The sequence below is a fragment of the Anopheles merus genome, chromosome 2L (assembly GCF_017562075.2).
Source record: "Anopheles merus strain MAF chromosome 2L, AmerM5.1, whole genome shotgun sequence".
Taxonomy (NCBI): domain Eukaryota; kingdom Metazoa; phylum Arthropoda; class Insecta; order Diptera; family Culicidae; genus Anopheles; species Anopheles merus.
Window position 1 is genome coordinate 26,533,477 of NC_054083.1, and position 21,371 is coordinate 26,554,847.

The window sequence follows — 21,371 nt, forward strand, 5'->3', positions numbered from 1 at the left end:
CCTCAACCATCATAACGAAAGCAACAACCACAAATTCACAGCTAAACTTTTGAGCCAACCTACTAAGCTTGCATTACCGTAGTAAGTAAGATCATGATCCCATACTAATCGATTCTTTGCCCCTTTTCTATCACCCTCTCTTTCTTACCAACAGGAGAAAAACCGTACAAGTGCTCGTGGGAGGGTTGTGAATGGCGCTTCGCCCGAAGCGACGAGCTGACGCGCCACTACCGGAAGCACACCGGCGCCAAACCCTTCAAGTGCCGGCACTGCGATCGTTGCTTTTCCCGCTCCGATCATCTTGCGCTGCACATGAAACGGCACGCCTAAGCCATTCGTCTCCAAAACCTTCCGCTGCCGTTCGCTCCGGCGAGTGGCACGAAGGCTCCAGCAGACGAAGACACAACGAGCAAGAGAGCTTTACACCAACGCAGCGGCGCCGGTAGGAGGAAAGCAGGAGAGGAGAGTTTTTAACAGCACCCCGAATTGGAAGCAAAAGTGTGACGATAGGCAAAACTAAACTGTGAATAGTAAATGTAGAAAATCGAAACTGGGAAAACAATGAACACACTAATCACCATTTGGCTTTGAAACTGCGTAGCGTGGAAAACCTTTCGCACTGCGACTCGGGAAAAAGGCTATAAATGCCAAACGTGCATCACACTGCAGGGGCAGGCAGGGAGATCTATCTTTGGCTTACCCAATTTCACCCCATCATAATCACCAAAATCATAAATCGTTCACCTTCGTCTCCGTTTATCCGGTTATCTATCTCCCTAGCGCCGATCAGCGTCGCAAGACGCTGCTTTCGTTTCGTTTGGGGACGTCCAGTGGAGCTGGATGGTGTTTTGGGTACGAGAGAGAGAGAGAGATAACAAAAAAGAAACAGTTTTTTTAACTGATTGAAAACAAAACAAAAAGCGCCATATTGAAGCATTGAAACAGTATAGCAAACACACAAAAAGAAACAGAGAACATTTTGAAGAAGAAGAAAAACCGCGCCATTTGTGCTGTTATATGTTTCCAGAAAACCAACGTCCAAATTGTATGCTGTTGTACTCGGTAAGCTAACAGACTCACATTTATAAACATAAGCAAAATGTGCAAAATGTATTGATTGGTTTAAGTAGCTTAAGTTTCAAAGTTCGGTTTAAGTTACCCATGTTTTAAGAATGTGTTCAGTAGGATTTCGTTCAGTGTTACACCATTCAGTGTAAAATACCATTGTAGTATGTAAGGTTTACGTTCGTTTCTTTACATGTTTTTTTTTATTTGAGTTTGTGCATCTTTTATTGTGTTGTCATCGATAGTACATGTTTTTGAATAGTTTAAGAGTTTTTCTTTTTAATTTTCTAATATTGATTCTTTTTGTGTTTGTTTCGTATTTTTGTTTTGAGTTTTACATTTTAGTAGCCTAAAGAATAAGTTTCACTTTTTGCGAAATGAGTTTTACAATGGCAAAATAATGAGTATTTTCTAGTTATGAGTAAAGTTTTATAAGTTTTAAATTTGATTACGATAACGATGGATAGTGCTTCCAAAACCGTTATTTATTTATAGCTTTTCTTTTGTATTATTATTCTGTTTTGCGTTTTTAATCTTCGAATATGACCGTTTTTTAGTAAGTTAATTTCTTTAAAAAAAAGTTTAAGCATCGTTTTCTTCATAAACGTGGCCATTTATTGTTAGTACGATTTTCATATTGTTTCGTAGCTTTTAGATTAAATTTAATTGCCATTTATAGCATCCGTGCTTATCCCAGGCGTACACTAGATTTAAAATAATTCCAAAAACCCTTTTAAAAAACGTTAAAACAAGAAAGGAAACATTTTTGTCCCATTCACTTTGTACACATGCCAAGAGAAGACAAGACGAACAGGAAACGAAAAATACGATCCAACACTTATAAAAACAAACATCACTGCCAACATAGAAAATACCGTAACCAAGTGCGCCGTGCAACTTGCGTGACTTTGAAGTGCAGGGAAATTCGGGGAAAAGTAAGCGTTAGGTTTGGGGTAATACAAAAAGGGGGCAAAAAGAAAGTCAAAAACGAAACTTTTAAATCAAACTGTTGTATCCCTTTCGTATCATTTCCCGTGGGGTTTTGGGTAGCAAACGGCAAGCGGCAGATATAGGGATGCACTTTTTTGTAACTACATGTTATAAATGATCAATTTAATAGTATCAATCCATTTCTTTCTTAACGTGCTAATATCAATCAGTGTATGTGTGCTTTCGTGCTGCTTATAGCGAGAGATAATATTCATTATTATTCAGTGTTGAAACTATTGTAAAAAGCATCAAACAATCGATGATATGTTTATAACGTTTGCTAAATGGTTATGCTATGAGTTTAAGCAACAAAACTACGCCATTTTAGTTTATTTGCTTTCGGTAACTTCATTGTAGGAGAGCTACACATAATCGAGATAAAGACGTATTAAGTACTGCTTTATCTATATAATGATCGAAAAACATTTATTACTACAAAACACACACACTTTTCTTCGATTGAGATTGTACAAGAAAGAATAAATTGTTGGCAAAATTCCCCCTCAAACAAACACACACACACAATCACGACACAATTTTACACTTTACACACCCAACGAATGTGATTGTTCCGATTCCAGACGATACAAAATGCATCAAAACGCCATCAGTATTTGAGTTAGGGTATATTTGTAAGAACGGTTCGATTGCCGTTCTACAACAAAGACAAACACTTTTGATACGAAAAGCAAGTTATGCAAGTTGACCTGGCTGTATGTTTAGCAAAATTCTTTGCAAAACAAGGCAATCGAAACAAAACACATACATGACGATCATACAGTTGCATCAACAACAAACAAACAAAAAAACAACTAAAAACGAAGTAAAACTTTGGAAAAAAAACATAACAAAAAAGCATAAACCAAGAGATAGACGAAAGCCACATTTTGTAACACATGAGTATCACAAGCGATCATAAAAAATAAAAACAACTTAAAAAAGTAAGCAAAACCAAAAACAGGCTACCATCACCACCACAATCTTACCCATTTTAGAGCAAATATTAGAATAATTCTGACGGGCTATAAGTAAGCAATTGGAGCAACGCAGGAATGTTATCCGTGAACTGTAAGGTAGATTTAGATTCAAAAAAAAAGAAGAGAAAACCAAAACAAAAACGAAACACTGCAACAGCAAACTAACAAATAGACAAACAGATAGAAACGTAAACCTAAACAAAGAGCTCACTCACAACTAGCGCAAAACTGATGATAGCCATGCAGTTAAAACCAACGCAACAAAGTAAAAAACAAAACAAAACAAAACAACGGCTAGCAAAAGCAGCGCTACCATTAAAAGAGAAAAAGAACAGTGAAAAACATGTGTCAAAAGTAGTATTAATCAAAGACTGGATAAATTTTTAACGTGTATTTTAAATGGAAAAAGGAAAAAAACGAACAAACTAACGATTGTATAAACAGCACAACAACTAATCACACACTATCACACAAACACTATTGCAGCGCAAGATGCTAAGCAGTTGAAACATTTTGGGTTTCAAATGCAGTTCATCCCCGGGGGTGTTAAAATCAACCTGCCATAGCAAGGTGTGGACAAGTATATGTACGTGTGCATGTGTGTGCATGTGTGTGTGTGTGTGTGAAAAGTACGGACAATACATGCTATCTTCTGCTCTAATTACAGATTCTACTTACAGCGATATTTTGTCATTTTTACCTACCGTTCAATGCCCTATTTGTGCTGCTTGTAAACTCTTCTTCCTTGCGTGTGTTATTTTGTCACACTTTTTTTTTATAATGAAAGCAAGAAAAATGGGAAATGTGGATTTAAATCAAAATAATGGCAAAGAAAATTTAAATTAAAACTATGCACTATAAAAGTTACACGATACACACGCAAACACACCGTACAATCAGTACACAGAATCGTAACGATGCTGAATGTCGATAGAGTATTAGTAAAGCGTAAGGTAGCTTCAGCACAGACGAGAAAACGCAAAACAATACACGCACAAAGGTGCAAGAAAGCAAGAAAAGTGAAACACAGAGCAAGTGTGTAGACAGTTTAGATAAGATTGGATATTATATATATATACATACATAAATGGATATATATATTTTTTAAACACATTTTTTTCCTTCAACGAACAGTAGTGTGAAAAGGAAACGTTCCGCAGCAACAGAGAGAAGCCACTAGATAATTTTAGGAAGAGACAAACCGAGGCAGAGGAGCGAAGAAAGAGAGAGAAAGTAAAGAGAGAAACCTAAAAGAAACTCACAACCCGAAAAGAAAAAACGACACGCAACGCCAATGATAGTGCAAAACAAAAACCTTTTGGCACAGCTATGGTAAAGCATTTTTTTTGTATTCCTTCACAAAACGTATAAGCAATAGCAAACAGCAGGGGCAAAGGGATTGTATAGAGGGTTTACTTTAAAAACCCCAAACCCCGTTCCAATTGATTTTGATTGGTGGTGGTCGGGTTAAGCAGGTGACGCTGGTTTCACTTTTTGGTGTTTGTTAGAAGCTTCGGTTTTTTGGCACCCGCCGCGCACACACACACGTAACATCGAAGCCACGGGTGATTTCATTACGGTGAGCAACCAACGCAACACTTCCCTCTTGACTCCCGGGACGGGAGGAAGCCAAAGCTCAAAGCTCAAATACCACCAACAGCATAGACAAAAAGAAATCAAACAAACAAACAAACAACACAAAACGCTCTAGTATTTTTATACTCGATTCGGCACTCGTTTGTGGTGATTGTGATTGCAATGAATGAGGAATAGGGAATCGAATTTAAATCGACAACTGTGCAAAACGTGTTAAACTTTACCGAGGAAAGCAAAATGAAGAAAATGTCTAAATGAAATTAAAATAATGAAAACATGTTCGTGAGCAAACCAAAAAACAATAAAATAACAATCCAACATAAGGGGAAAGAATTTTATACAGCTTCATAGGAACTAGAGACAGAGATCTTTAAAAAAAATCAAAAATTGCTCAACCACGCTTGGTAACTAAGGAAAACAATAAACACCTCTCAGCGGCGACATCACATCACCTATGCCCATGGCTTGAACAGCACAAAAAAAAGATCAAACAAAGAGAAATGAATAAACATTGTTTTTACATAAAAAGTACCCCAATCATTCATCATCGGTTACGGTTGTGTGATAGTGGTTTGTATACATTGCGCTGTACCCCGGTAAAAAAGATCAAAAAGTGTTGAAAAAAACATGTGCAAACACACACACGCACACAAGAAAGAGCAAGAAAAGCAACAGAAATGTGAACAAGTGAGTGAGAAATGAATGGAATAGAGGAGATTTAAAAAGGCAAGAATAAAAAGGAATAAAGCGTCGAAAGAGAAAAGCGTTTGATGAAACAAGTATAACATATAAATGTAAAATTAAAATTTAGCTCATACTTTGCGCTTCTTAACAGTAAAACGATTCGTTCAAAACCTATCGTTCGTAGGAAAGAGCATATGAAACCAAAACAAAGAAAGAGTTCGCCCTCTTGCAGACAAAATTCATATCAGTTGTACCCGCTCGTGGATTCAAGTGTTTCAATTGTTTGGATCGTTATGTTTTGGTGTAGTTAAAAAATGGCAATGGCGGGGCTTACAGCTTGCACAATTATCTCTAGCTTCAAAATGTTTAAATACAATTTTTATCCAAAATTTATAGCAACCCTCAACGGTTGCGGTCCGTAGTAGATGAGTTGTTCCGTTTTCAAATAAAATCAATTCAGTACTTTGGCCACTCTATCAATTGCATTTCGCTCGGTAAGCACCGACCGAGTTACACAGCATCCTCTTGTTTTGTACACATTTGTGTCGGTTTAAGCAGTGAGTGAAACAAAATTAGTATTGAATATAAATTATTATATAATGGAAATCTTATTACGCAAAAAGAGAGAGAGAGTAAAAAACAAACCTCAACGTTCACTCGATATAATCGACTCCAATCGCCATACGGATTGATCTTGTATAGGTTTTATTACTCCCAAACATTACAAAACACATTATAATTAGCGTGCTAGCCCATTGTGCATTGCGCAAGTGGAAAAGTTAGTATTAAAACAGAAAAAAAAGAAAGAAACTTAAAAGCATTGTTATTGTGTCGCTTGTTAAACAAAAGCCCAAAATCAACCAACCAAACAAAAACACGTACCGATAAAGTTCATTTGCTTGGCGAATTTCGTTGCATCGTTGGTACGTGGGTGTGCGGTGCGCATTGCTCATCCCAAGCGCACTGAACACTGCTGCTGAAGGAGATTTGTGTCCTCTTTATGGCAGGGTAAGGAATAGGAAAGAAATAGTAAAACAAAAACAAAAAAAAAACAACAGAAAGATAGATAAAACCACACTACACAAACGCTGAACACATGCGAACAGAACGTGCGGAACTACCGAAACGTGTAAATACATAGAGAGTGAAGCAAAACTAAGAAGAAGAAAACAAACAAGTGAAGAAAAGAAAGCAAAAAAAACACGATCAAACGAGAGGGCCGGTGTAGCTAAAGCAAATAACGTAACCGTAAGTAAATAAGTGATATTTTCAAGTAGTTGGCAAAATCTGATATAAAGAAGAAAACACGTAAACCCTGCAGCAAACCAGTTGCACACACGATAAATATTGATAAACAGAGAGGTACGGAGGTAGATTGTAAAATAGATGACAAAAAACCAGAACAGAAAACAAAAACGATGATAAACATAAGAAACATTCCCCACCCTGGGCCGGTATTTGTATGTAAAGATGTATATGTGCCAGTATAACGCCAGCGGTTGAGCGGGAGAGTATGTTTGTATGTGTACGTAAGTATGTGTGTGTGTGTGTGTTTGTATGTATGCTATAAGATGTACCGTAGGTATATAGCAAATATTTGACACGAAAAAGAGGAAGAGGAGGCACAACACAAAACAGAGACGCGTAAATCAAACCGAATAGTGTAAAACCAGACAAATAGAGCAAAGCGAAACGTTGCAAAAGTTAGCAAAACCTAGTATGCAGGAAAGAAAACAGCGTAAGCCGGCAAGTTACCGGAATAAGTCGGGAATGCGTTTAGAGGGGTAATTGAGCGAGAAGCTATTTTTTATGAAAGTTTATAATTGTAATTTTGTCTATAGTTGATTAAAAAGTAGTATAAATGCAAAGAGAAAAAAGAGCGGGAGAAAGAGAAAGGAAGGAAGTGAAAGAATTGTAATACAAAAACAGAGCGACTGCTAAAAAAGGGAAAAGACAAGAAAAAAGATCACAAACACGAACATAACAAAAAACAAACAAATCAAACTGAAAAGTTATCCAATTCAAAAGATAAAGCAGAAAACACAAAAGCAAACGTTCAGCCGGATTGGTCCTAAATAGAGAAGATAACGGAAGTTGGCAAAAAAAAGAAAACAATTCAAATAGAAAAAAAATCACAAAAAACGACAAAAAAGGAAAACAAACAACACAGCACACAGGATAATAAACTATAATGATTTGAACGTTCAGCATTTTCTCGAATCGGTTACCCATCTCCCAAGCAGGCTGGCCGTGGGCACCAACACAAGGCAAACGGGAAGTGTACCGGCAAAAGCCAGCACAATTATTATTACATCTTGTACTATCGTTTCATGCGCACGCACCTCATCGCATAACCTTGCTCATCGCATAAGGATGCTGCTTGTTGATTGCAATTGAGTATAAATTAAAGTGCAGAACTTAACCGAGGAACGAAAACGTTCACACACACGCAAAGCAAAAGCGCCAAAGCATTTGGTACGGCTGCAGTAGCAGGAAGTGGCATGATATCACGGTTCTGCGCCATTCGGTTCAGTTCAGTCGTCCACACAGTCGCAAGATGTGTTTTTTGAATGTTTAAAAACGGTCGCCAAAAATCGGTTAAACGAAATTCAGACACACACACATACACACACACACACACACACACACACACACACACACACACACACACACACACACACACAACACACACACACACACACACACACACACACACACACACACACCACACACACACACACACACACACACACACACACACACACACACACACACACACACACACACACACACAGTCACACGCCAACACGACGGACGCACACATACGAATACACGCGCGCACACGCACTCGTCATCTTCTTTCTTAGAAAATATTATTGTAATTTGCGATCTCGCACACGGGCAACCTGGTGGTGCGAGACGACCGTTAGTGTGTGTTGTAGAGCACAAGGCACACAGGCAAAGTTTAGTAAAGTTAAGAAGCAATCGTGTTAGTAAATGTTTAACTAAAACCCCCCCCCCCCTTCCTTCCCACTGGTTTGATTACCATTATGCTCGAACCACTCCCTCGCCGCGTAACTCAAGTGTCCGCGGTCTTGTCCCATTTCATTTGCTCCCGCCAATGTGCATTCCAACGCCTATTCCTCGATGGTGTGTGTGCTCCTAGCAGGGCCGGGTTCGGAGTGAGTTGGATTGTAAGTTGCATTGCGTTGATTGAAACGTTTGTTGTGTTGAAAACGTATCCACAGGGAACCAGCCCTCCCACCCTCGCCAAAACAGTGGAGTAAAGTGTATCCGTTTCTCTTCATATCGCAATCTTAGGGTTATGTATATTTCGTGTGGGTCAGAGAAGAGACGAAGAAAAAAAAAGCACGGGGAAAGGGTGAAAGACAAGCAGTGGTTAAATTAATACGAATCGACAAGAAATACAGTGTTTAAATTATTCGTATCGTTAAGGGCTTTTAATATAATTATTAACAAAAACACTCAAAATCAAATTTCATCGTGAAGAAGCACAAAGGAGGAAGGCGCGATTGTGTGGTGGCACCATGTGTTTTTGGGACACGGGACGTTTCTTATCTGTTTGTTTGGATTGTTGTGTGCGCGAAGCATCATTAGCGAGCACTGGACAACGGTGGAGCAAGGGAGATGATTTAGGGAGTGTGAGAGAGAGAGAGAGAGAGAGAGAGAGAGAGAAAAATTCACTCTAAAATAAAAGTGAGAATGTTTTTTTAAAGCAGCAAAAGCAACATTCTGAAAAGGGAAGGCAAAAAAAACTGTACAGAGCTGGATCAAACATGGCGACACAGCTGGGAGAAAAGTAGAAAAAAAAGATCGTGCCATCGGGAGCTGGTTTGCATTTAGTGAAAGGATAACAGAAGTGATAACAGCACAAAACAAACACAAACACACACATACACACAGACACAGCGCATGTGCGAATGGGGAAGGGCGGAGGTGATGAAAGAGATGATGATGATTAGAAGAAAGGATATAAGCTAGTTCAATGTGTTAGTAATTGTGTAAGGTTTCGATTGTGTGGCATGTGCGCTACTAAGCTCACCTTTGTTAAGGCGCTTTTACACGGCGCTTGATCAGTTTCCTGCTCCAAAAACCCGGTTCGTTGCTGCTTACTGAGTTTTCCTCTTCCTCTCTACTGCTCATAATACACACACACTAAAGCCAAGCCAGAATGAGCATCGAACCGAGAGAAATGTCATTATTATTATTATTACAGCTTTTCGGTCGCAGTTACTGCTTACGATTGTCCAATAATTTCCGTTGTTAACGCACTTAAACAAATTGAATGGCAAGCAAAACCGTAAAAAAAAACCGTACTGTGTTGTGCACCTGATTGCTAAAATGATGCTACACCAGATGATACAACGCACACGCACACACAGAGACAAAACTGTTGCAGTGCTACAGTGCAAAATGTGAATATGAAACGGAAAAAGAAGTGAAAAAAAACCGCAGCAAAAGTGAGAAAAAGGGAAAACAGTCATCCAAAGAAGGGAGGAAGAGAAAGAAATAGAACAGTAAACCATATACACACACACATACACAAAACATGATCAAAAACAATAGAGAAGAAAACGAGGTGAAATTGTTGTATAAAGCAAAACACACAAACACACAGACACATACAGCAAACAATGTGCAATGAGTTGAGTTGTGCATGAGTTTAAAACACACAAGAAGAAGAAAAAAAACAACACTCAGAGCAAGGGAAGAAGAAAACAGGCGCAAATTTAAAAAAAGAAGACGAAAAACTGGTAAGGACGGAAATGAAAAACGGCGTGCGAGTTAGTGAAGAGCAGCAGACGGAGCATGAGAACGGAATTGTAGCTTATAAACTCTGCTATGTGCATATTAAGTTTAAGAATGAAAAAGAAAATAAACGTACGTTCCTGTTACAAAAATACAACCACCGGCTGTGCCATGTGTGTCTTTGCTTGCTTACAACGCACTTTTCTGAAGGTTTAGAACGCACTGAAGGTTGGAGCGAAACGAGTGCAATGCATGTAGGTACAGTAACATTGGTAAGTAATTGTCACATTCATTCACGCAGTTTTTTGTTAACGGCGATGTCTAGTGGTCGTTTTTAGGTGTGCTATTAAGTTTTGAGATTTATGAATGTAGGCCTCATTGATGGTATAAGTTAAAACAAAATATCAGTCACACATGAGCTACATGATTTCTGACGCCAACTGTGAAACTTGATTTACTACTTTTTCTGATTTAGCCATTCACCAACGACCATATTTCAGCTAGGCTAGGACCTAGGATTGGTGTGATTGTAGAATGGTAAATCCTACGTATGGGAGGCATGGTTAATTTCAAGTTCGTTTCGTTGGGAAATATTTTTTTATCCATTGCAGAATGCAACTCCCAGTCGATTGATCAATAAAATCCAATAATTCATCATTTTAACAAGCTTTTCAACACAACAACGATAAATATAGCCCGAAAAAAGTAAAATATAACTTTTCAATGATAATTGGTTGGATGTCGCCAAACATTAACTAATGACAGTTAAGTTCAATTGAAAGTAGAACTGAGTGATGGACATCTTTGTATTGTTGAATCAAAACAGTAATTCTGACTCATCTGCGATTTAAATCGTTTGGTAACTGGCACGTCGCTCACTGTAAGATAAGTGAAACCTTTGTTAAATTACTCCTTTGACAGTCGAATCCAAAAAAAAAGATGTGAATTGATTCACCACGCTGACTCTCTACTCAATCACAGTAGTTCTGGCTCTTTCGTTGAAAAAAAGACTCGTGCTACTGAGTGGATTCATAACTACTATACAGGGTTTCGAGTCATGTAATGGAATAGTTCAGTCAGTTGAGAGAATGTTTCAAATCGGTAGTGGAATCGTGCAAGCATTATGTGACGGTTAGCAATCATTTAATGGAGTGACATTTTTTGGAGTATTTACAGCGGCACGCACAGTCTGACAGCCGCTTCACAGTATGCCTGCAAAACTCCACAACTCGATTGCAACACTCCATTATATGATTGCAAACCACCTCCATAGAATACTAGCACGATTCCACTACCCAGTTAAATCATTCCCTTAACCGGTTGCACTATTTTATTGTTAGACTCAAAACCCTCTAAAGCTTCGTGTGCTCAATATAGCTCCACGTGTCGGATAAGTAAGTAAGTAAGTTGAATAAAGCTCAATACTCTTTTACTTACTTCGCATACTCCGCAAATTAGTTCCAGACATTAAACGTCATGACGTACGCATTACCAGTCAATCTAAACCTTACTAGCAGTGCTGCAAAATGTCATGAGTATCACGAGATTTTCACCAACGAAAGCAATGAACATATCCATGGTAGCTTGATGCTCATTGCTGATAGTCAATAAAAGTGCGTCATGACATCCAGAACACGACATGTGAATACTTGAGTCCAACGCGACACTCTGACTGACAAGCTTAACTTAATGTCGGCGCAAGCAAAATCATGATTTTTTTCTGGCTGTGAACAGTGCTGCCAAATGCCACTGTTTCAGTCATCAACACTCATGACTGAAATGAATCTCAAATCAGATCACACACACAACTGAGATGATCAGTGACGATACTCAAACAGTTGGAGAATCAATCACATGCTTGGTGACATTTAGTTTGGTATCCCACTTTTGGTCACTCACTTGGTCACGACATTGTTGTCGGCAATAATCGCGACATTCTTGGAATATACTTGGTACGTGGGCTTTACCAACAAAATGAGCATGCTTTCTCCCTCTATCTGTTTTGATTAGGAGAAGTCGGGGTTGGTTCGACACTGCGGGTAAGTTCGACACCTTGCCGTTTTTGTATTTATAGAACTTTTTGAAGACAAAAAACTTATACATATTATTTATGTCAACTGTTTCGAATATTTGAGTCACATTTCACTGATCAGAAACCTGTCAATTGTCAAAAAACAACAAAATAAACACATGTTGGTTCTGATTGACAGCCGATGTAAGTTTTTACTTCTGGGACTTAAGGAATTGTGGCGTTATTTCAACAAAATTATAGTTTCCGTGTTAATAGTATTGTTTTATAAATACTATTGATTAGTTCTGTATCACAGGGCGTAATTTTTATATTAAATTATGTAATATAAAATGTCACTAAAACTTGTACGGCCAATGGGGGTAAATTCGACACCCCACTTGGTAGTAGTGTAATGCTTATTTGTAGCATGTTAACTTTTTTATATCGTAATTTGAAAGTGCCTGTATTTTATACAGATGTCCCTTAACGATGTACGACAAACGTAATAATCAAGCTGAACAAACACGCAATAAAAAATACCGTAGAAGCTGTAAAATTCAAGATGTCAACAAACCTAGGAAGTTATAATTATGGAATTTAGCTATTATTCTCTCACAGAACGTTTGCCAAACTCGGACTCAAAACTTTGTAGAACTTTGATGTACTTTGTATATGGTTGGCTTATGAAAATTAATATTGTTATGGCTTTGACCGTATTTTAGGCTGACTTTACGCCTGGTAGGCTTAACTGAAGAAAAAAATAGTCGCTGGTTTGGAATCACATTGGCCGATGTTCGACTTTTGGCTTTCGAGTTGGCAGAGAAAAATAAAATTGAACACTTTTAGATTTTATAAAAAAAGAAAACAGATAACTGGAATGATAGCTGCCAGGTTGATTTTTAAAGGGATCTTTACCAATCATTCCGTAAACCAGATGCTATCGCCGCAGCTTCTACTATATCGAGTCTGGTCCGATGCTATTTGTAATGAAATTTTTGTTCTTGCTTGTAACTTCATTTTTTCGTATATTTCAATAATGTTTTGTGTTAATTTTTCATAAAATTGGAACGAAATACTTTGTTGAACTTCAATGAAAACTACAGGCCATCAGAGTTTGTTATTTTAAAAGCTAAAACCAATGTGTCGAAATCACCCCCAAGGTGTCGATTTTACCCCATCATGGTGTCGAACTTACCCGCACTGCAGTCGTGACGCAACAAAAAACACACTTTTTTATTTTTTTCAAAATGTTATCAAAATCAATCCAGGCACCGTAGTTTCTCGTAAGATGGTACATAATACACCAATAAAGCTTTTTCGATGTCTACTAGTAAGTTTACATTGGCAAAAGTATTGCAATCAGAGAAATACCTTAAGGTGTCGAAACTACCCCCAGTTCCCCTATCTGTCGGGTCAAACAGAGCGAGAAAACATGCTCATTTTGTTTCTTGGAACCATTCGCAAGCACCGCATATCTCCCATGACCATCGCAATGATCACCGACTGAAAATGTCACGACCAAGTGACTGACCGAGAGTTGGTTGCACACAATGTCACCAAGCAAGTGATGGTCAAAATGTCACCAACTGCTTGAGTCTCACCTCTGATCATTACAGTAGAGCACATGACGCTAACATGATTTTGTTTCAGCCGAAATTTGTCATGACTATGTCAGTGACATTTTGCAAAACTGATCACAGCTAAAAAAAAGTGACTGACCAAGCGATGGTCGCAAACATGTCATGAGCATGTATTAGTCACAGCAATCGTTCTGAGTATCACCTCCGACTATCACAATTGAGTACGTGACGCTTGACAGTGACATTTTGCTGCACTGCTTACTAGTTTCGTACAGAATTAATCATTTACATACTCCAACCATTAAACCAAAGGCGGAAGAGACCCACGATGTCCAAAACCTTTATAATAATACAATAACAACCACATTTCTTTAGCACAGTCCAAGTACACTTGTACTTGTACTAGGTAATGCTTGTAAATGTGTGAGTGCACTCACTATGAAAATGAGTAGCGATAGTCCTGTAGCAGGATAGTCAGACCTACGTAAGGCGGCAAGGTCCATTTGGGGCTTGCACTCTTCACGGGCATGTTTGTAAACCGTACGAGTTGACGACTGTACCACGAGACCGGCTTTATCGATTCCCAGTTGGTCTAAAACCTAACGTACTTCATTGTACACCCAACAACCAAACACGCACACCCAGTTGCAAATTACGCACCATTATAATTATGCCTTTTTGTATATGTCGAGCAGAGAGGCACAGCGGGCACTACTGATAAGACCCCGTGTACCTCACCACTGGCTGATACGGCTCACTGCTCTGTTTGTAATTGTGCCAGCGGCTGGTGGATCATCTGCTCTCCCGACCCCGGCGCTGTCAAAAGCCAACAACGCAATGACAACCGGACTGGGGCCTGATCCAACCATACATACCAGCCGTACAAGACCGTGATGAGCTCCCACTGGTGGTACATTTAGTGAGTGAACTGCAGCCGAAACATTGCCTCACGCAATGCGTCCGAAAATGCATTCTAATACCCACCCTCTCACCTGCACTCACCTCACAGCCTCATAGCACTCAGCCTGCTGGCCTGGCTGGTCGATGGGCGACGGGAGGCCAAGTTCAACTGCACGCTGACCGCCAACTACTACGACTGCCTGTTCCGGGACGTGATCATACGCAGCGAGGCGGACGCGGACAGCATCTTCTTCGGCGTGCAGAACTTCAACGACACCAGCATCGCGTTCCGCGACTCCTCCATGGTGGTGCTGCCGAAGAAGATCTTCGAAACGTTCCCGGCGATCCAGTACCTGTCGAGCGATGCGTGCCACATCCAGAAGCTGCTCGGCGGCACGTTCGCGAACGCGCAGCGCCTGCAGGAGCTGCACCTGTACGACAACCGGCTTACGCGGCTGAACAACTTCGTGTTCAACGGTGCGCTGCAGCTCGAGATACTGTCGCTGTACAACAACACGATCAAGCAGCTGGAGGAGCACGCGTTCGATGGGCTTGGTCATCTGCGCCTGCTCTACATGGACGAGAACCAGCTGGAGAAGCTGCCGGAGGGTCTGTTTTCCGGGCTGGAGGAGCTGCAGATACTGGAGCTGCAGCACAACCGCATCAAGGAGATCAACGACGACCAGTTCGTGCTGTGCCCGATGCTGCGCGAGCTCAACCTGAGCGCGAACATGATCAGCACGTTCAACATGTCGCAGCTGCAGTCGCTGAACAAGCTGGAAACGCTCGACATTGCGCGGAACTATCTGGACGAGGTGTTCGTCACCAAGTACCTCCGGACGCTGAACGCGCAGGAAAACCAGATCAGCCGGATCGTGATGGACCAGGGCGACTTCTTTCAGCTGACGCACCTCAACCTCTCCCGCAACAACATCGCGAACATTAACAACATCTTCAAGTTCCGCAACCTGATCGAGCTGGACGTGTCGTACAACGAGCTGGTAACGCTGGACTTTGTCATCTTCGCCTTTATGAAGAACCTGAAGGACATCAAGCTGAACAACAACCGGCTGTGGATACTGGACAACGGTATTCCGTCGCCGGCGAAATCGCTGCGCAGCCTGAACCTCGCCCACAACAAGTTCCTCTACCTGGATCTGGCCGTGCTGGACACGTTCCCGGCGCTCGAGTACATCTACCTGCACGGCAACGATCTGATCGACATGCAGATGGAGGAGATTGAGCAAAACTTCCCCTACCTGACGCTCGTCTCGTGCGACAACAACGACTGGGACTGCATCAACCTGATGCACATCGTGACGCTGCTCGAGCGGGCGTACGTCAAGTGGTCGAACGGCAATCGGAACTGCACCCGGCCGGAGCAGCACCGGTATATCTGCTGCACCTCAGCCGAGCACCATCTGCGCGAGAAGATTGTACGGCTGACGCGTGAAATCTACAAATCGCGCAAGATGATCAAGCAGCTGATCATGGAGAATGCGGAGCTGCGTAGCGAGGTCGAGATGCAGTATCTGCCGAGCGACGGCGCTTAGCGTGTTTCGGTGTGGATGCGTGAGGGGGATAAGCCATTAACACAGGAAGGGAAAATGGGGTTAATCGGGGAAGCGATAGATTACAATGTAGCTGTAGCTGTGGTTTTTTGTGTGTGTTAGTAGTGGATCGTGTATTTTATGTGGAAATGAAATAAATCAAACGATTATTATTTTTATCAAGTAACATGTAAACACAATTAGAAAGAAAGTTTAAATGAAAAAATATTTAATAATAAAACACAAGGTAAATTTCAGCATAACATAACAAAAAAAAAAAACATTAATTGTGATAAACAACATCCCTACTAAAATGAGATATTACGTTATTAATACATTATTTTTGTATCATGAACGCTAATGTTGCCATCGGTAGATGCCGAATGTTGTGATGGTTTGGTTTGACATTCGATTCATCCATTTAGGGAACAGCTGTTTTTTTCACTATTTTACTGGGTCACTAGTTTTAGTATGTTTACCGTTTGTATTATTCTTTTTTTAAGATGCCACAGTTTACGAAAAATGAACCATTCTTTAACAATGATTTCAATTATGGCAATATCCTACTAAACAAATTATATTTAATTGACATAAAATTTTATTAAAACATTAAGCCTAGTGCCTGCTTTAAGGCCACCTCTAGTGTAATTGTATCATTAATATAATGTTAAACAAAAAGAGTGTTTAATTGTGTTTATATGAAAAAGCCCACTGATCACCGGAAAAAAAAAACAAATTTAATTAACGAGAGTGGAAAATCTGGGGAAAAAGAACATTTAACTGAAGCATTTCACTGGTATTGTAGCGAACATTGAATGATTTTCGATGATAGACAAACGAGATCACAAAACAAATGAGCCCAAAACTGATCCCCGAAAAAGTAACTCGCGAAAAAGGACAGGAAATAACGGATATTAAGATCTAAAACCAAAAATATCACGAGTGTACGTTTCGGCGAATTTCCTCTTTCGTAAAACCAGTGATGAAGCCTGCTCGTAGTTATCGATCTCGATCTCTTAATACAGCACCGACAAGATTTTGAGACGTCCCAAGTTTACACATACCCTGATTCATCTGTCAACATTGTCTCATGGCTTACCATCGACTCGAGCTCGAGGTCTTATAAAAAGGAAGGCTAGTAGTCGACGTATATGCATTTTAAGTCCTCTATCTACACAGTAAAATATGTCTACAAACGCATACAAAGTAGCTGGATCCCAACTAGTGCTGTTGCAACATATCCTGTTCCGTGTTGGAGAGTGAATCAACTCAATCATAACATTTGTTTACATATTCAAGACGCCGTTATCACTGGGAATTCCCGTTCTTTCAGTCAGCAGAGCATGTTCCACCGTCGGAATCATTGCTCAGTTTCAATCCATCAGTGGCGGAAGAAACACAGTGCTCCTGTTTCGAGTGCTATAATGTGCTGGTCACGCGCCGTATCGCTAATAAGGTAAAGCTCAGCAGTCTAAAGTCATTACTAGATATCGCTTACAGAGTGTGTATTTTTGTGTCGGTCGCTGCTTTGGCAGCGTAATTTTTTTAGCCTGTACCAACGGAGGACAGCCATCCTACAGGAGTCAGCCAAATTACGGAAATAAACAAAGCTACTACGGAAATCAGCAACACTACTACGTAAGACCACGACAGCCGGAATACAAATGCATTGAGAGCAATCTGCAGTACGACTGCGTGTTCTACGATGTGCACATTGACATGCAAACGCAAGGCGTATACTTTGGCTTTGCGGATGTAACGCTTAACCGCCAGAAGAATCTTGCCTTCAAAAACTCTACCGTGCGCAAACTGCCCGCTGCTTTACTCGCCTCCTACCGCCAGGTTGAGCTGCTTAATCTGAACGACCTGCAGATAGAGGAGATCGATACGAACGCGTTCGCATACGCGCACACAATTCAGGAGCTGTACATGGGATTCAATGCGATTCGATATTTGCCACCGTATGTGTTTCAGAACGTCCCATCGCTCACGGTGCTTGTGCTGGAACGGAACGATTTATCCAGCCTGCCACGCGGAATCTTCCACAACACACCCAAGCTCAGCGTGCTGTCGATGTCAAACAACAACCTGGAGCGCATCGAAGACGACACTTTCCAAGCGACTACAGCGCTTCAATATCTGCAACTGTCCAGCAACAGGCTTACGCATGTTGACCTTTCTCTCATTCCCAGTCTCTTCCACGTCAACGTCAGTTACAACCTGCTCTCAACGCTTGCCATACCGATCGCGGTCAAAGAGCTAGACGCATCGCACAATAGCATCAACGTCATACGCGGGCCCGTCAACGTAGAGTTGGCCATTCTGAAGCTCCAACACAACAACTTGACTGACACTGCCTGGCTGCTGAACTATCCCGGACTGGTTGACGTGGAGCTTTCCTACAACCAGCTGGAGAAGATAACGTACCAACAATTTGTCAAAATGCAGCGCTTGGAGCGACTGTACGTCTCCAACAACCACCTTGTGGCGCTCAATTTTTACGGTCAACCCATCCCAACGCTCAAAGTCCTCGACCTGTCGCACAACCACTTGCTGCACGTGGAATGTAACCAGCCACAGTTTGATAGGCTGGAGTACCTGTACCTCGACCACAACTCCATCGTGACGCTTAAGCTTAGCAACCATCATACGCTAAATACTCTTACACTATCGCATAATGACTGGGATTGTAACAGTTTACGTGCACTTTTCAGAACAGTTGCCCGACCTGTGATAGACGATGTTGACCAGCACTGCAAGATTGACTATTACCTTGAGCACGGTCTCTGCTGCAAAGAAAGTGACAACCCGTATCTGAACCGGCTATTACAGTACATCGCCATGACGAGCGTGGTGGAAAAACAGCGTAAAAAAGAACCCTGCAGTGCCACAGATGCCATCAACAGCGTGCAGAGTCTGGTCCACTTCATCACACAGCAGGGTGTTGTGTCACTGGAGAGTAACGAACACCTCGAAGCCGAAGTCAACGAGCTGAGGGCTGAGGTGCAGCAGCTAACCAACGAGCAGATACAACAGGAGCAGCTGCTGCAGGGGCTACACGCCGAGATCGATACCAATCTACAACGGTTCCGCCTGCCCAAGGATGAGCTAGCGCGCCCGATTGATAGTCTTAACAAACTATTTACCCATCTGAAGGAGCGCCTTTTGCATGAGTTGGTCAAATCACAAGTACTCGTTAAAAAGGCAGATGATAAGCTCAAGGACCAGATGGATGTTATGCAACAAAATATAGATCGCCGTTTGGAACGGAAAGCTAAACTTAGGAAGCAATATGCATTGAGGCAGGAGACGATGCTGAAGCGTCAAGCAGTGAATCAATTACTGACACAGCTCGGCAATCACAGACCTAACTAGAGTGGTGCCATTGTATTATGCAAGATCAGATGTCGGCATTTTGTTAAATAAAAACGTCGAATTAATATAATCATGATCCATGCGGGCCAGTGATCGATAGCAAAAGTTCACTTTTTTTGTGGTGGTCTGTGCAAAACTTAGGCGTCATCCATGAATTATGTAGCGCTGATAAGGGAGGTTTCCGATTGTAAACGATGATTCTTCTTCTTGACTTAACATTCTTCGCGATTATACCCGCCTAAAACGGATTTTGCTACTTTTATGTTCCTTGCTACTATGGATTCTCAATCAAATTCTTACTGCTTCGTGTTTGAGTTACGGGTTTACGTCTCACACACCTTCGCTATTGTCCGGTCGATGTCATGCGGTGTGATGTACGAAGTGCGTTGCAAAATGAGCATAATAAAAATAATTAAAAAAATAACATGAATTATAATGCACCCAAGAACAAAGATCGTTTGTGAAATTAGGCACTCGATGCGGAACCACCCACAAATCGCCAGCCACACCCCCCGGTCGACGAGATATTGCGACTAGTGTTGGCTATTCCGGAAAAGTTCCATTCCCTTAGTAGACCGTTCCGTTCTGTTCCGTTCTTTTCGTTCATTCCATTCCGTTCCGTTCATTCCATTTCGTTCTTTGCCGCTTCAATATTGTTAGCAAGGTGCTATCGTTCGTGCGTTCCGTTCTTTTGCAAATCACGTATCGTGGTCCGGCTGTTGTTTGCTGCATGAAAGATGATTGTTCACTCTTTCTCGCACACAGTTTGTGTTGCCTGCGCACTTCTACATGCTCGCAAGAATATTCATCGCGCTACGCCTCGATACGCGTGAGCGAAACGAAAAATGGTGTAGCATTTATTATAATGGTGCAATGTTTAATATTTGTTATACTGTGTGTAATTAATTTTGCTTCTTTTAGCTACACAAATGATTATTATAACATTTAAAGTTGTACTCATATTGCAGAACGATTTGGAGGTAATGTAATATAAAATGCGAATACAAAGTATGAATAATAAAAAGTATTTAGTTGTTGTATCAGGCTATATAAACAAATAATGTGTGCTGAAAACCCCATTTGTTTATATGAACAGTGAAACAGTCGTCAACTCATACGACTTAACAACATACCCGTCATGGGTTCAAGCCTTGTCGCCGTCAACTAATACACTGCTTCCCAGATGTTCTGAGTCTGACCGACAAACAGGTACTTCGTCTTGGTCGCATTGATTATCAATCAAATTCTTGCTGCTTCGCGTTTGAGTCAGGTGTACGCCTCACGCACCTTCGCTGTTGTCCTGCCGATGATGTCGATGTCATCCGCGAAGCCAAGAAATTGGAGAGACCGGTAGAGGATCGTGCCACGGATGTCATGGTCTAGCCCCGCGCCTCGAATGACACCTTCCAGAGCGATGTTAAAGAGCAGACAGGAGATGGACTCTTGCCGCAGACCCCTGTGAGATTCGAACGATTCCGAAATCAAGTTCGACACTCTCACCATGCCCTGCACGCCGTTCATGGTCTATCGATAACAGCCGGATCAACTTCCCATAAAAGTGGTACAGCTGCATGATGTTCCATAGCTCATTCCGGACTATGGTGTCGTAGGCCACCTTGAATCGACTTTGCCCTGAATCGCCCTTCACGCGCATCTAATTCTCCGGTAATTCTTTCTGCTCCCAAATTCCCGCGATCAGCTGGTGCATTTTGACAGAAAGCCTCTCTGGTCCCATTTTGAAGAGCGCAGCCACCAGTTCATCACTGCTAGTAAACATACTGCTCTTAAGCTGCTTGATGACACTAGCCACTTGACCATCCAGAAATGGCGGAGGCACATGGTCATCTGCACCATTGCTATCGCTGCCCTCGAC

The 21,371-nt window shown here is 41.2% G+C and overlaps 2 protein-coding genes across 7 annotated transcripts in view; both read left to right on the forward strand.

Moving 5' to 3' along the window:
• LOC121592582 (Krueppel-like factor luna) overlaps positions 1–6,364 on the forward strand; it is a 284,374-nt gene extending 278,010 nt beyond the window's left edge. For all 6 annotated transcript variants that reach the window (XM_041914172.1, XM_041914168.1, XM_041914167.1 and 3 more), the window contains exon 5: positions 155–6,364. In XM_041914172.1, the coding sequence (XP_041770106.1) occupies positions 155–330 (176 nt within the window). In that variant the 3' untranslated portion in view covers positions 331–6,364. The remainder of the gene's footprint in view (positions 1–154) is intronic.
• An 8,019-nt stretch (positions 6,365–14,383) lies between these two features.
• On the forward strand, positions 14,384–19,914 carry LOC121592294. Its single transcript, XM_041913692.1, has 4 exons — positions 14,384–14,592; positions 14,683–16,125; positions 17,457–17,579; positions 17,659–19,914. Exons 1-4 carry the CDS (start codon positions 14,567–14,569, stop codon positions 19,496–19,498), a joined length of 3,432 nt encoding a protein of 1,143 aa, XP_041769626.1. The 5' UTR covers positions 14,384–14,566; the 3' UTR covers positions 19,499–19,914.
• Positions 19,915–21,371: the final 1,457 nt, after the last annotated feature.